At 44.9% G+C, this 16,612-nt stretch overlaps 1 protein-coding gene across 4 annotated transcripts in view; it reads left to right on the top strand.

Moving 5' to 3' along the window:
- The first annotated feature begins 727 nt into the window (after positions 1–727).
- Positions 728–16,612, top strand: part of PXMP4 (peroxisomal membrane protein 4) — a 34,979-nt gene continuing 19,094 nt past the window's right edge. For 2 of the 4 annotated variants that reach the window (XR_011466587.1, XM_005896925.2), the window contains exons 1-3: positions 738–978; positions 6,425–6,487; positions 12,482–12,680. Coding sequence is in view for 3 of the 4 variants with exons in the window: in XM_005896925.2 (XP_005896987.2) it covers positions 866–978; positions 6,425–6,487; positions 12,482–12,680 (375 nt within the window). In the remaining variant the exon portion in view is untranslated. Of the gene's footprint in view, positions 979–6,424; positions 6,488–12,481; positions 12,681–15,827; positions 16,318–16,612 lie in introns of those variants that run through there. The other 2 variants (XM_070381598.1, XM_070381597.1) reach the window with 2 other exon arrangements.

Raw genomic sequence — 16,612 nt, 5'->3', positions numbered from 1 at the left:
CATAAATGTCACCCCTCAATGTTCTGAGATATCTAGGAAGACCTCTCTGAGGAGATGGCATTTGAGCTGAAGCCTGAACGTTGAGAAGGAGTTAGCTATGGGAAGAACTTGGGGTGATGCATAGGAAACAGGGAGATAAAGAAAGGCAAAAGCGCTCAGGCAGGAGCGTCAAGCTCAAGGAACAGCAAGGAGGCTAGTTTGGCCGAAGAGAAGTGACTGAGAGGGACAAAAGGAGATTGGAGGTGTGGGATTAGAGAGGAAAGCAGGGGCCAGATCATACAGTCTTCTGCGGACCATGAGAAAATGTTTGGTTTTTAAGAACATACGGAAACCAAAAAGGTAAAGGTGCCAAGTCATTTATGGTCTGAGAAGATTGGTAGTCCATGTTAACCAATCAGAATTGTCCTGTGTACAGTTAAGGCCTGGCTCCTCCCCGTGTCACCATCCCTACTCTCCCGAGGGTGGCTCCTCTTTCAAAAAACTTCCAAGCTCACAGGTGACACACCTCTTCTAAGTCCCAGGGAAACTGCTTTCTGATTGGACAAATCCAGGAATACGTTTCTAACCTTTTTGCGGTCTAATTGGACGGAGCCCATTGTAATTGGCTACGAGCTTTCCCTCTCTTCCAATCAGACCGCTCTTCGGGAGAGTGCTTGCGTCCCATTCCCCTGGTGAGTTGAGTGAGCTCTGTGATCGGCCCTGCTCGTATGAGTGACAGCAGACACATCCTATGGGCTCAAAGACCCGGCTGCAATGTCCGGCACCATCCGGCACCTCCAGCCCTACTGAGGGTTGTGCAATAGCACCCCGGCTGTCAGGGCGTGAGTCCTGCTCCGTGTCTACCACCCTCAGCGACGCCTGCATTATGGTCGCCCCACCGCAGCTGCGGGCTCTGCTCTTTGCGATCAACGCACTATTGCGCAAGCGCCGCTACCACGCAGCACTGGCCATGCTTAAGGGCTTCCGGAACGGGGCAGTGTGAGTGGGGTCATCGGGCTGGGCAGGGGCTGAAGGATCGATCTGGTGGGGTTGGAGAAGCTGCCTCTGGGACCGGCGCCGCTGCGCTGTGCGCCCTTGAGCAGCCCTAGTGTGTCTCTAGGTCTTGGTGTCCACTGTCGGCGCAGTGGGCGCTGGATTTTGGGTTCTGTGCGCCTTCTGAGCCGGGGGTCTAACTACGCTTTTTCTAGGCACTCCGTGCTTTGCAGCCTGGCCCTATTGTCTTGACTATTTCCCATGCCAGCCCCTGTATCCCTTCATTTGGGTCCAGTTTCCCCCTCCCGCTGCTGTGTGCCCTTGGGCCTATCTGGCTTCCGTGGCTCCATCTGGACAGTGGGAAGCTGGACTCTGCCTTCTAGCAAGACTTGCGGCTCTGCCTCTCTATGCTCCCCTCATTAAGCTGCCCTGGACTTTCATCCCGCTTCTCATTCTTTTGTAAGATTCTACTGCTAAAAAAAAAGATTCTACTGCTAAGTCCTCTTCTGATAAGCCGCAGGTGTGACCAGTGTAACTGAAGCTGCAAGTATTTGCCAAGCAAACTGATTACAATTTGGTCATCAGACCTGCAGAAGAGGAGGTCATTTCCTCTGGTTGGCGCCAGGACTGGAGCTCATTTTCCTTTAAACTTTATGCATAAACGCTATCATTTATTGAGAGCCTACAATGCCAGAACTGGGAAGCATCAAAGAACAAAGGGAACAAAAATCTGCATGTTCTTGGACTTGGCATTTTAGTGGCAGCATGGCGTGGTGGTGTGGATGTGATCACCTCAGTTTGAGTACTGGTGCCCCTTACCTGCATGATCTTGTGCAACTCATTTAGGCTCTCTAAGCCTCAATATTTATAAAATGGGGCTGATAATAGTACTTATATTGAAAGGTTGTTGCTGAGCCATGAAAGACGCCAGGATTCTTGGCCTCCGGAGGAGAGGAATTCAATCCGGGGCCAGTGACGAGGCTTGATCACTCAGAGCTTTTGTGTAATAAAGCTTTTTTAAAGTATAAAAGAATTAGAGAAAGCTTCTGACATAGACATCATCATCAGGAGTGCTCCCTGCTAGTCTTTAGTTGGATGTTATGTAGCTACTGCTGCTGCTGCTAAGTCAATTCAGTCGTGTCCGACTCTGTGCGACCCCATAGATGGCAGCCCACCAGGCTCCCCTGTCCCTGGGATTCTCCAGGCAAGAACACTGGAGTGGGTTGCCATTTCCTTCTACAAGGAAGACAGAGTCTAGGGTAGATACGTAGTTCATTAACATAGCTTAAGGCAAAGATTTCCATAAGAAAAACCGGATCGGTTAGATCTAGGTTTGAGAAAAGTTAAGTTCTGGTGGAACCAGGTGTTGTCATGGCAACACAGAATTCTAAAAGAAACCTTTTTAAATTTGTATAGAGGAGGGGAAGAAATCTAACACTTGTTTGTTTCCTCCTGCCACTTAAGAGATAGTTTAAAATGTCTGACACTTGTAGTCTGTCTCCTCCATTTGGGGACCCCTGGCCTTCCTGCCTGTTACCCTCTCAATATACTGTTGGGCTTTCCTGGTGGCTCAGAAGGTAAAGAATCTGCGTGCAATGCAGGAGACCCAGGTGCGATCCCTGGGTTGGGAATATCCCCTGGAGAAGGAAATGGCAACCCACTTCATTATTGTTGCCTGGATAATACCATGGACGGAGGAGCCTGGAGGGCTACAGTCTATGGGGTCACAGAATTGGACAGACTAAACAACGAACACTTTGACTTCCATCATACTGTCGAGAGAATTGAATCAATATGTGTGATCAGATCAGATCAGTCCCTCAGTCATGTCCGACTCTTTGCGACCCCATGAATCGCAGCACACCAGGCCTCCCTGTCCATCACCAACTCCCGGAGTTCACTGAGACTGACGTCCATAGAGTCAGTGATGCCATCCAGCCATCTCATCCTCTGTCGTCCTCTTCTCCTCTTGCCCCCAATCCCTCCCAGCATCAGAGTCTTTTCCAATGAGTCAACTCTTCGCATGAGGTGGCCAAAGTACTGGAGTTTCAGCTTTAGCATCATTCCTTCCAAAGAAATCCCAGGGCTGATCTCCTTCAAAATGGACTGGTTGGATCTCCTTGTAGTCCAAGGGACTCTCAAGAGTCTTCTCCAACACCACAGTTCAAAAGCATCAATTCTTCGGCGCTCAGCCTTCTTCACAGTCCAACTCTCACATCCATACATGACCACAGGAAAAACCATAGCCTTGACTAGACGGACCTTTGCTGGCAAAGTAATGTCTCTGCTTTTGAATATGCTATCTAGGTTGGTCATAACTTTCCTTCCAAGGAGTAAGCGTATTTTCATTTCATGGCTGCAGTCACCATCTGCAGTGATTTTGGAGCCCAGAAAAATAAAGTCTGACACTGTTTCCACTGTTTCCCCATCTATTTGCCATGAAGTGATGGGACCAGATGCCATGATCTTCGTTTTCTGAATGTTGAGCTTTAAGCCAACTTTTTCACTCTCCACTTTCACTTTCATCAAGAGGCTTTTTAGTTCCTCTTCACTTTCTGCCATAAGGGTGGTGTCATCTGCATATCTGAGGTTATTGATATTTCTCCCGGCAATCTTGAGTCCAGCTTGTGTTTCTTCCAGTCCAGTGTTTCTCATGATGTACTCTGCATATAAGTTAAATAAGCAGGGTGACAATATACAGCCTTGATGTACTCCTTTTCCTATTTGGAACCAGTCTGTTGTTCCATGTCCAGTTCTACCTGTTGCTTCCTGACCTGCATACAAATTTCTCAAGAGGCAGATCAGGTAGTCTGGTATTGTGAAATGCTCAGCATAGTGCCTGGTATGTATATAACTGTTGGCTGCTGTAATCATGGTTGTACTGGCGTGAATATCTGCCTGGCTCACTCCTTCACCTTCAGGCTTCTGATTGTTACCTCCTCAATGAGGCAATCTTTGAACTTCCACCTCCTTCCCTACTGACTTTGCCTCCATAGACCTTATCACCACCTGACACTTAAGTATTCACTTACGCATCCCTTATGCATCACTTACGCATTTTCTACTCTCTCACTAGAAAATGAGCTTCATGGGGACAGAAGTTTTTATCTGTTTTGTTCCTTAGTATAAGTAGGCTTTTAAATATTAACTGAATGAATAAGCGTATAAGGGAGGAATTGCCACTGTACCCATTTTCTGGATGAGAAGACTGTGGCTCAGAGAGGAAAATTCATAGCTCAGTGGTAACGAATCCACCTGCCAATGCATCAGACACAGGTGCGATTCCTAGTCTGGGAAGATCCCACATATTGTGGTGTAACTAAGCCCATGAGCCACAGCCATTGAGCCTGTGCTCTAGAACCAGGAAATGTAACTACTGAGCCCATATGCCCAAAAGACCATGCTCTGCAACAGGAGAAGCCACTGCAATGAGAAGCCCACGCAGCAACAAAGACCCAGCACAGCCAAAAATAAATTAAAAAAACTTCTTTTAAAGTACAAAAATGTAGGTGTATACAATTTTTTTGATTAAAAAAGAAATGAATCATAATCCTATAATGTTGACTGCTGTCTAGTTAATAGACAGATGGTCCCAGTTGTCCCCTAAATGTCCTCTACAGGAAGATAGTCTAGATAGGGATCTTCCAGGATATCCTACTGCATCTGCCATGGTCCTTCATTTACTTCTCTTTTATATGGAAGAGGACTGAAGGTCTGTATTCAGAGCTGCTCTGACGTTTCCTTGGTCATGACCATTTTGTTTTGTTTTGTTTTTGCCACACCACACGGCACATGTGATCTTAGTTCTCCAACCAGGGGTCGAACCCTCACCTCCTGCAGTGGAAGCGCAGAGTCTTAACCACCGGACTGCTGGGGAAGTCCCTATCATGTCCTTTCAGTCCTTTTTAATGCAGAGCATTCCGTGTTTCAGGACACACAGAGGTCTTGTGAGTGGCAGTAGCTGGCCCCCACCGGAGTCTGAGTTTGGGAAGGGGCCAGGCACATGTAGGCAGTTGGGGGCACTGCTCCATTTGTGTCTGAGGTGTAAGGCAGGGTCCTGTTCACCTTGGCCAGCTGGAGGAGGCCAACGGCCTCTTTATTCAGGGGAAGAAGACATGCCTTTGGAGAAGGCAGGGCAGAAAACTTGCTGGGGGCCAGAGGAGGGTCCTGCCCACCCACCGCTAGGCAGCGAGGAAATAAGCCGTTCAGCCTGGCCACCACATGCAGTAACGCTGCTGTCATTTGATCACACTTTTTATTTGATTTTTTACAAAATGAGGTAGCATATTCACAAAAGGCATAAAAAGTTAGAGCTTTTTAGAAGTTTACACACCTTGCTTTAACCAAGCCTACAGCATATCTAGAGCTTCCTGGTTCACGTACAGCTCTGTGTATGCCACTGGTTGCCATGGGTCCATTATGTGTTTACCTAGTAGCCCCCTGTGGATGGACACAGGCTTCCTCCCAGTCTTTTGCTGCTTCCAACAAGCCTCACAAGGACCTGCCTAGCAGTCCAGTGGCTAAGACTGCATGCTCCCAATGCAGGGGGCCCAGGTTTGACCCTTGGTCTGGGAACTAGACTCCACATGCTACAACTACAACCCAGTGCAGCTAAAATGAATAAATACTTTGGGGGGGGGTTGGGAAACAAGCCTCACAGATACTCATATGACAACAATATGGGGCTCATGACCATTGTCTGAGGGAGACTGTCAAAGATTGTTAGACCTCGTAGCCTGGAAAGGTCAGGGCCAGACAGCTGGAGAACTTGGTGGAACGAGGGCAAGTCCAATAAAGAAAAAAAAAAGAAAGGTAGCGACATTAGTACTGGTTGAATGAGGAACTTTTACATGTGCTAGGTCCTTAACTGCCAGAAACAACTCTGAAACAGGCAATACTTTTTACTAAAGGAAGAAGGGAGACTCAGACATTCAATGATTTACCCAAGTTTATAGAGCAAAACCAGAGAAGACAATGGCACCCCACTCCAGTACTCTTGCCTGGAAAATCCCATGGATGGAAGAGCCTGGTAGGCTGCAGTCCATGGGGTTGCTGAGAGTTGGACACGACTGAGTGACTTCACTTTCACTTTTCACTTTCATGCATTGGAGAAGGAAATGGCAACCCACTCCAGTGTTCTTGCCTGGAGAATCCCAGGGACGGGGGAGCCTGGTGGGCTGCTGTCTATGGGGTCACACAGAGTCGGACACAACTGAATCGACTTAGCAGCAGCAGCATAGAGCCAAACAGGGCAAGGCTTTGGTACCAGATACTATTTACTTTGTATGACCCACTTGGAACCCAGATCTAACTCAAAAGCCAGCGTTAGTTTCCCTCCCAAAATGATATTAGGATTAGGGAAGGGGAGGAGGGGGCACAGGGAGTCAAAGAGAGAGCTCAGAAAGAAACAGTGGTGCAGTGGTGCCTTAACCATTTTCTTTTGTTTCTACAGCTATGGAGCCAAAATCCGGGCCCCTCACGCGCTGGTCATGACCTTTCTTTTCCGGAGTGGCAGGTACCTGTCCCCTCTGCACACCTTTCAAACTGGGCAAGATCGTGCCAGGACTTGCCCAGTAGCCTCCAGGTTGGGTCCAACCTGCCCACACCACCATCTCCTAGAGCACAAGTCTGATTCTACTATCCCATCTTGAAAATTCGCCAGCTCCTGGCTCCTTGATGTTCTCCAGAGAAGCCAGCTTCCAGGTGTGGCATTCAAGGCCCCCTGCAGTCTGACCTCAGGGACATTCCCCCCTCTCTCCAAAGCCCAGCATGGGGAGCCCTTGGCACCAAGACTCGCTGCCATTCATTCATGTGCAACAGGTGGTTCCACCTCTTTACATTTCTCATGAGTACCCACCACACACACACCAGGAATCCCCTTTCCTCTTCTACCCCATCTTTATGCCTTCCTAGCAACCCATACCAGTTCTCTGAGGATCACTTTCTCAGGAAAACTCTCCATGACCTACTTTCTTTCCTTGTTCAAACTTCTTGGCCTTTCTCTGATCTTCCATAACTTCCCTCAAGGAGCTTCTCAAAAACCAACTTGTGTTTTAGTTTTTAATGTATCTAACTTCACCTGGAGTTTATAAGAATCACACATGGACTGCCTGCTGCTCAAATCCAGGTCGTGAAGATTGCTTTCTTTATGTATTTTTCTTTTTTAAATTTATTTTTGTTTTAGTTTTTGTCCTCCAAATTATTTTTTTTCAATTAAACTCATTCATTCCTTCAGTAAATATTTATTGAGCATCTAATATGTGCCAGACACTGTCTTTAGGTGCTGGGGATACAGCAGTGAATAAAACAGAGAATGATCCCTTCCCTCGTACAGCTGACAGTTTAGCAGAAAGGCGAGCAGAAAATAAACATAATAAATTTAAAAAGTATGTGGTATGTTAGAATATTATATGGGCTGTAGGAAAGAAAATGTAGAGCAGGGAAAGGGGATCCAGAGTGCTGGGGGAAGGGCAGGCTGCAGAGCTAAATAGGGAAGGGCTCATTGAGAAAGTGACATTTTAAGTAGAGACTTGAAGGAGCTGGAAGAGTTGGCCACGTGGGTAACAAGGGAAGGAGTGTTTCATACCAACAGAACAGCCTGTGCAAAGGCCCTGAGGGCTGATCATACCTGGTGAGTTTGAGGAGGCTGGAGCAGAGGGATTGCAGGGGAGAGAACAAAGAGAGGAATATTGTGGGGGTAACCGGTTGGAAGTGGTCAAACAAGAGATGGCAAGAGTGAATGTCGACATTCTAGGAACCAGTGAACTAAAATGGACTGGAATGGGTGAATTTAACTCAGATGACCATTATATCTACTACTGCGGGCAGGAATCCCTCAGAAGAAATGGAGTAGCCATCATGGTCAACAAAAGAGTCCGAAATGCAGTACTTGGATGCAATCTCAAAAACGACAGAATGATCTCTGTTCGTTTCCAAGGCAAACCATTCAATATCACAGTAATCCAAGTCTATGCCCCAGCCAGTAACGCTGAAGAAGCTGAAGTTGAACGGTTCTACAAAGACCTACAAGACCTTTTAGAACTAACACCCAAAAAAGATGTCCTTTTCATTATAGGGGACTGAAATGCAAAAGTAGGAAGTCAAGAAACACCTGGAATAACAGGCAAATTTGGCCTTGGAATACGGAATGAAGCAGGGCAAAGACTAGTAGAGTTTTGCCAAGAAAATGCACTGGTCATAACAAACACCCTCTTCCAACAACACAAGGAAGACTCTACACATGGACATCACCAGATGGTCAACACCAATATCAGATTGATTATATTCTTTGCAGCCAAAGATGGAGAAGCTCTATACAGTCGGCAAAAACAAGGCCAGGATCTGACTGTGGCTCAGACTATGAACTCCTTATTGCCAAATTCAGACTTAAATTGAAGAAAGCAGGGAAAACCAATAGACCATTCAGGTATGACCTAAATCAAATCCCTTATGATTATACAGTGGAAGTGAGAAATAGATTTAAGGGACTAGATCTGATAGACAGAGTGCCTGATGAACTATGGATGGAGGTTCGTGACATTGTACAGGAGACAGGGATCAAGACCATCCCATGGAAAAGAAATGCAGAAAAGCAAAATGGCTGTCTGAGGAGGCCTTACAAATAGCTGTAAAAAGAAGAGAAGCAAAAAGCTAAGGAGAAAAGGAAAGATATAAGCATCTGAATGCAGAGTTCCAAAGAATAGAAAGAAGAGATAAGAAAGCGTTCTTCAGTGATCAATGCAAAGAAATAGAGGAAAACAACAGAATGGGAAAGACTAGGGATCTCTTCAAGAAAATTAGAGATACCAAGGGAACATTTCATGCAAAGATGGGCTTGATAAAGGACAGAAATGGTATGGACCTAACAGAAGCAGAAGATATTAAGAAGAGATGGCAAGAATACACAGAAGAACTGTACAAAAAAGATCTTCACGACCCAGATAATCACGATGGTGTGATCACTGACCTAGAGCCAGACATCCTGGAATGAGAAGTCAAGTGGGCCTTAGAAAGCATCACTACGGACAAAGCTGGTGGAGGTGATGGAATTCCAGTTGAGCTCTTTCAAATCCTGAAAGATGATGCTGTGAAAGTGCTGCACTCAATATGCCAGCAAATTTGGAAAACTCCGCAGTGGCCACAGGACTGGAAAAGGTCAGTTTTCATTCCAATCCCAAAGAGAGGCAATGCCAAAGAATGTTCAAACTACCGCACAATTGCACTCATCTCACACGCTAGTAAAGTAATGCTCAAAATTCTCCAAGCCAGGCTTCAGCAATATGTGAACCGTGAACTTCCTGATGTTCAAGCTGGTTTTAGAAAAGGCAGAGGAACCAGAGATCAAATTGCCAACATCCGCTGGATCATGAAAAAAGCAAGAGAGTTCCAGAAAAGCATCTATTTCTGCTTTACTGACTATGCCAAAGCCTTTGACTGTGTGGATCACACTAAACTGTGGAAAATTCTGAAAGAGATGGGAATCCCAGACCACCTGATCTGCCTCTTGAGAAATCTGTATGCAGGTCAGGAAGCAACAGTTAGAACTGGCCATGGACCAACAGACTGGTTCCAAATAGGAAAAGGAGTACGTCAAGGTTGTATATTGTCATCCTGCTTATTTAGCTTATATGCAGAGTACATCATCAGAAACGCTGGACTGGAAGAAACACAAGCTGGACTCAAGATTGCCGGGAGAAATATCAATAACCTCAGATATGCAGATGACACCACCGTTATGGCAGAAAGTGAAGAGGAACTAAAAAGCCTCTTGATGAAAGTGAAAGTGGAGAGTGAAAAAGTTGGCTTAAAGCTCAACATTCAGAAAATTAAGATCATGGCATCTGGTCCCATCACTTCATGGGAAATAGATGGGGAAATAGTGGAAACAGTGTCAGACTTTATTTTTTTGGGCTCCAAAATCACTGCAGATGGTGACTGCAGCCATGAAATGAAAATACGCTTACTCCTTGGCTCCTTGGAAGGAAGGTTATGACCAAGCTAGATAGCATATTCAAAAGCAGAGACATTACTTTGCGAACAAAGGTCCGTCTAGTCAAGGCTATGGTTTTTCCTGTGGTCATGTATGGATGTGAGAGTTGGACTGTGAAGAAGGCTGAGCGCCGGAGAATTGATGCTTTTGAACTGTGGTGTTGGAGAAGACTCTTGAGAGTCCCTTGGACTGCAAGGAGATCCAACCAGTCCATTTTGAAGGAGATCAGCCCTGGGATTTCTTTTTTTTTTTTTTTTTTTCTATATCTTCTAATTCAGGGAGATCAGCCCTGGGATTTCTTTGGAAGGAATGATGCTAAAGCTGAAACTCCAGTACTTTAGCCACCTCATGCGAAGAGTTGACTCATTGGAAAAGACTCTGATGCTGGGAGGGATTGGGGGCAAGAGGAGAAGGGGACGACAGAGGATGAGATTGCTGGATGGCATCACTGACTCGATGGACATGAGTCTCAGTGAACTCCGGGAGTTGGTGATGGACAGGGAGGCCTGGTATGCTGCGATTCATGGGGTCGCAGAGAGTCGGACACGACTGAGTAACTGAACTGAACTGATCCGGGGCCCATCCTGTTCAGCATTAGGTCAAAGAGAAGAGTTTGCCTTTTCCTCTTCTTTTTGTTTAATTTTCTAAATTTTTAATTGGAAGATAATTGCTTTACAATGTTCTGGTGGTTTCTGCCACACAACAATGCTAATTAGCCATAAGTATATGTATGTATGTATATATACTTAGATTTATTGAGCATATACTATATATTTGTGTGTGTGTATATATATATGTATGTGTGTGTGTGTATATATATATCTGTCTCCCCTCCCTCTTTAACCTTCCTCCTACCCCTGTGGCATTTCCTCTAAATGGAATAGGAAATTGTCGTTAAGAATCTGTTTGTGGACATGCCACTATTTGACTTAAATTTAATAGTGAGAAAGTGAAGTGTTTGCTGCTAGGGGTCAAGGGCAGAAATAGGTGTAAAGTAGGAGGCAGTGGCAATAATCCAGCTGAGCAACTCTGGTGGCCCAGACCTTGATGGTGGCATAGAGGTGAGAAGTGTTCAGATTCTAGAAACATTTTCAAGGCAGTATTAGTGCCTACGCTTGGAAAGTAGGAAATGCAGCTTGCCTTAGAACTGGCAGTGGTAGGCCCGTGTCCCCGTGGGGTGAGAGCTCCTGACTCCTAGCTGTCCCCCCTTGCCTGGCAGACTTCCCAGGCCCCAGCTGACACACTTCAAGGCCCTCCTCAGGCCTCGAGGGCACATGTGGTTGCTGGGCCTGAATTGGTCTCCTGGTTCCTCTCCTTGGCTCTCCTCACTGCCCCCTAGCGATTGTGAAAAGATAAGTCAAACCACGTGCCTTACTAAAGGTTCACTTCTCAAGATAAAAGACAAAGCGTAGGACTTCCCTGGCAGCCTGGTGTTTGAAAAGAATTTGCCTGCCAATGGGTTCAGTCCCTGCTCTGGGAAGACTCCACATGCCTTGGAGCAACTAAGCCCGTGTGCAGGAACTACTGAGCCCACACACCTAGAGCACATGCTCCCCAGCAAGAGAAGCCACTGCAACTAGAGAGCAGCCCTGGCTCTCTGCAACTAGAGAAAGCCCTCGAGCAGCAACAAAGACCCAGTCCAGCCAAAAATAAATAAATAACATTTTTTTTTTAAAGACGCATCTTACCATGGTCCCACCTCTCCCTCACAGCCTTTGCCTTACACATTTTCTGCTCAGGGCTTAATGACCTGTCTTTGTTCCTTTACTCCCCACTCTCTGTCCCTCCTCGGGACCTCTGCTCGTGTTGATCCCAGTACAACTCCTCTCCCCTCTTGACCTCTTCCTTCACGTCCTGGCATCATTGCTTGTCAGGGCAAAGTTTGACCTTTGTTTTATGAGTATTCATTTCATAATTCCCTCTCCCACTAGATCATAAACCTTGTGAGGGCAGCAAGCAGATCTACTTTTTCTCAGACTCACATCCTCAGATCCAGCACATAGTATGTAGTCATTCATTCACTCATTCATTCCTTCACATGTTCACTCCAGAAACAAATGTATTAAGCATCCGCTATGTGCCAGGCCTTGCTCTGCGCACTGAGGATGAGTGAGTGAGGTATAGACACCACTCTCTGGGAGCTTCCACTGGGATGAGGTGGGAGTGGGGGGAGGTAATAAACAAGTATGTAAATGTCAGGTGGTGATATGAGCTCTGAAGGAAAAGAAAAGTTGGATAACGGAACAGAATACAGTGGGCATTCTTATACGTGGAGTAGTCAGGGAAGACCTCTTGAAAAAGGTGGCGGGGTAGTCAGGGAAGACCTCTTCAAGGAGATGGCGTGAAGTCAAAGCCTGTATCCAGGGAGGGAGCAGCCCTAAGGGCATGGAGGGCAGAGGCCCGGGGTTGAATGAGCGTGGGCCCGTGGGCTCCTTGCCTGGGCCGGTTTTGCATGCCAGGTGGGTGGATGCCCCGGAGCGGCTGGGCCTGCACTCACGGTGGCTCCTTGTGTCTGTGCAGCCTCCGGGAGAAGCTGCGTGCCATCCTGCAGGCCACGTACACCCACTCCTGGAACCTGGCCAGGTTTGTGTTCCTCTACAAGGGACTCTGTGCCCTGCAGTCCCACGTCCAGGGCAAGACCTACCAGGCACACTCATTCGTGTCTGCCTTCATCGGGGGCTTGCTGGTGTTTGGAAACAACAATAACATCAACAGCCAGGTAAAGGTCTTCCCAGAACGGGGGCTGGGGAGAGGGCTGAGGGATGGGGCAGGATTCAGGTATAGAGTTGGGGATGGGAGTCAAAGACGATGAGCTCGTGGCTCCCTGCCATATCTGAGGGTCTGTAGTTCACCAATCCCTGTGTGACCTTGGGAAGGTCACTTCCCCCTCAACTTCCCCCTCTGTTAACCAGGTACCTTGCTGGAGTACCATGCAGCTCTCTGGGGCAAAGATTTAAAAATATAAAACAAAACACGCCCCCAAACACTACTCTGCAGTGAAATGAGAAAAAAAAAATGAGTAAGATTTTCATAAAACGAAACTTACTACATTTGAAGAATTATCTCTTATTCTGCAACTTGCCCTTTTTCTTGGTTAAAAATTCCATTTTTTAATGAGATAATGATAAAATGCTAACTGTTGCTGCTGCTGCTGTTTTAGCATCCTTCTTGAGCTATATGAAAAGTTGGCAGTCTTTCTAATTTGCCTCCCTCAAATTTCTTAAATAGTCTTAAATTATAAAAATAATTGTTTTATTTTCACATTTTAAGTAATGCAAACTAAGCACTCATTGTGTGCCTGGCACACTTCTGGATGCTTAGGATACATGATGCAATTAGAAAATAAATTGAAAAAGAGTCTCTCTCCCCCTCTAACTGTCCAGCCACTGCCCAGAAACACTTTTTTTTTTTTAATAATTTTTATTGCAGTATTGGGTTTCCCAGGTGGCTCAGTGGTAAAGAATCTGCCTGCCAATTCAGGAAGATGCAGGAGATGTGGGTTTGATCCCTGGGTCAGGAAGGTTCCATGGAGGAGGATGGCATGGCAACCCACTCCAGTATTCTTGCCTGAATACCCCATGGACGGAGGAGCCTGGAGGGCTACAGTCCATAGGGTCGAAAAGAGTTGGACATGACTGAGCACACACACACACATACATACAATTGGAGAATAGTCGATTTACAGTGTTGTGTTAGTTTCTGCAATGCAGCAAAGTGAATCAGGTATACATGTATATAGATGGTCATTTTAACTGTGTTTTGTATAGCCTTTCAGAACTTGTCTGTGCTTGTATCAGTGGTCATAGCAGCAGTTTTCCACCAACGAGATCATAGTACGTTTTTCTTTTTTTTCATGTAACCGTGTATCTTAGGGGCCTCTCTTGTCAGTGCCTCATCCTTTATAACGTGAGCAGAGCTCTCTGCTGATGGCATGGACCAGCTTTGATTTCACAGTGTCCTCTGGATGGACGTTTAGGGGCTCTTCAGTGTTTGACCTCACACATCCACTGTAGTCTACATCTTTGTTGAGACACCTTCCTGCACTTGTGTCGGTCTGTTTGTAAGTTCCTAGACATGGAGTGGAAGAGTCTATGGATATGAGCATTTTGTATTTTGGGAAAGTTTCCCCAGTTTTTTTTTGATAGAAATTTCACTTGTCTATGAACTTCCAAATTCTAGGAATCCTGGATACACCCATTTCCTTCCCCCTTCCCTCCTTTCCCTGACCCCTGGCAACAGCTGCTCTGATCTCCATTCAAAAATGTTACATGATGGACATACAGATGGCCAACAGGCACAGGAAAAGGAACATGAAAAGATGGTCAGTTTCACTAATTGTTAGAGAAATGGAAATCAGAACTATAGTGAAATGTCACCTCACACCAGTCAGAATGGCCATCATCAAAAAGTCTACAAATAATAAATGCTGGAGAGGGTGTGGAGAAAACGGAATACTCATGTACTGTTGGTGGGAATATAAATTGGTGCAGTCACTGTGGAGACCAGTATCGAGATTCCTTAAAAAACTAAAACTAGAGTCATCATACAATCCAGCAATCCCAGTCCTAGGCATATATATGGAAAAGACAAAAACTCTTAATTCAAAAAGATACATATACCCCAGTGTTCATGGCAGCACTATTTACAAGCATGGAAGCAACCATCGACAGATGAACAGATAAAGATGATGTAGTGTACACACACACACACACAGGAATATTATTCAACCATAAAAAAGAATGAAATAATGCCGTTTGCAGCAACATGGACGAACCTAGAAATTATCATACTAAGTGAAATCAGACAGAAAAAGGCAAATATATCACTTACATGTGGAATCTAGAAAAGATGATACAAATGAACTTATTTATGAAACAGAAATAGACTCACAGACATAGAAAACAAACTTATGGTTACCAAAGTGGGAGGCATAAATTAGGAGTTTGGAATTAACACATACTACTATATATAAAATAGATAAACAATAATTAGTAAGAAGTATATTCAATATTTTATACTTTATAATATAAAATTTTTATAATCTGAAAAGAATATATGTACATATATGTGTGTGTATAGCTTAATCACTTTGCTATGCACCTGAAGCACAACATTGTAAATAACTATACTTCAATTAAAAAAAAATTATGTAAATGGAGTCATTATAGTATGTAATCTTTGAGGGTTGGCTTTTTTCACTCAGCATAATTTCCTGGCAATTCTTTCAAGTTATTGTATCAGCTGTTCATTCCTTTTCACTGCTGAGTAGTGTTCCATGGTATGGATGTACCTATGGAAGGACATCTGGGTTGTTTCTAGCTCTTGGCTATTAGGCATGCAGCTGCTCAGAACCTTCTTGTATATGTATTTGGTGAACTTAAGTTTTCACTTCTGTGATAAATACCTGGAGTGCAATTCCTGGGTCATATGATACATAAAGGGTTTTCCAGATGTCTCAGAGATAAAGCATCTGCCTGCAATGTAGGAGACATGGGTTTGATCCCTGGGTTGGGAAGATCCCCTGGAGGAGGAAATGGCTACCCACTCTAGTATTCTTGCCTGGAGAATCTCATAGACAGAGGAGCCTGGCGGGCTACAGTCCAAAGGGTTGTAAAGGGTCAGACACGACTCAGGGTCTGAGCACATACACGCGGTACATATATATTTAGTTTTAGAGGAGACTGACGAAGTATTTTCCAGAGTGATTGTCCTATCTTACATTCCTATCAGGAATATATATGTGATCCAGTTGCTTCACCTTCAAGCTGGCATGTGGTTTGTTACATTTCAGATTTTTGAAATTTTGATAGGTGTGTAGTGCTTATTGTGGTTTTTAAAAAGTTATTTATTTATTTTACTGTTCCAGGTCTTAGCTGTGCCATGCAGGATCTAATTTCCCAACCAGGGATGGAACCTGGGCCCCCTGCATGGGATGATTAGAGTCTTAACCACTGGCTGCCAGGAAGTCCCTCTCATTGTGGTTTTAATTTGCATTTCCCTAATGGCTAATGAAGCTGAACCTTTTTACATGTGTCTATTTTCTTTTTGTGTTAACCTCTTCAGTGAAATATCTGTTTGTGTCTTTTGCCTATTTTCTAACTGGATTGTCTTTTTTTTTTTCACTGTTGTGTTTTGAGAGTTTCTAAAAATATTTTCCAGACATGAGTCTTTGTCAGATATGTATTTGTAAATATTTTCTCTCAGTCTGTAGCTTTTCTTTTCAACCTCTTCACATGGACTTTCACAACTGAAAACTTTTGCATTTTGTTGAAATCCAGTTTATTAATTTTTTTTTCATTTGTGGACTGTGTTTTTTGTCATTAAGCTACCTTTTAGTTTTGAGCCATGTAAATATATTCATTGTTCAAAATTTTTAATTAAAAAGAATAATAAAAGACATAAATAGTGGGACTTCCCTGGCAGTCCAGAGGTTTAAACTGGGTGCTTTCATTGCAGGGGATATAGTTTGAATCCCTGGTTGAAGAACTAAGATCCTTTTTGCCATGCAATACTGCTAACAAAAAAAGACATAAACAGTAATGTTCAAATGCCTGCTGCAAACCACTTCAAATCACCTTGCTCATACTCTGCAAAACCCTGATCCAGTGCACAGGCAGCACTCCAGGGTGGGGCGGGGTCGGGGTCGGGGTC

This window comes from Bos mutus, chromosome 13 (assembly GCF_027580195.1).
Source record: "Bos mutus isolate GX-2022 chromosome 13, NWIPB_WYAK_1.1, whole genome shotgun sequence".
NCBI lineage: Eukaryota > Metazoa > Chordata > Mammalia > Artiodactyla > Bovidae > Bos > Bos mutus.
The sequence above is the reverse complement of the archived record's forward strand: the minus strand, read 5'-3'. Positions and strand labels throughout refer to the sequence as shown.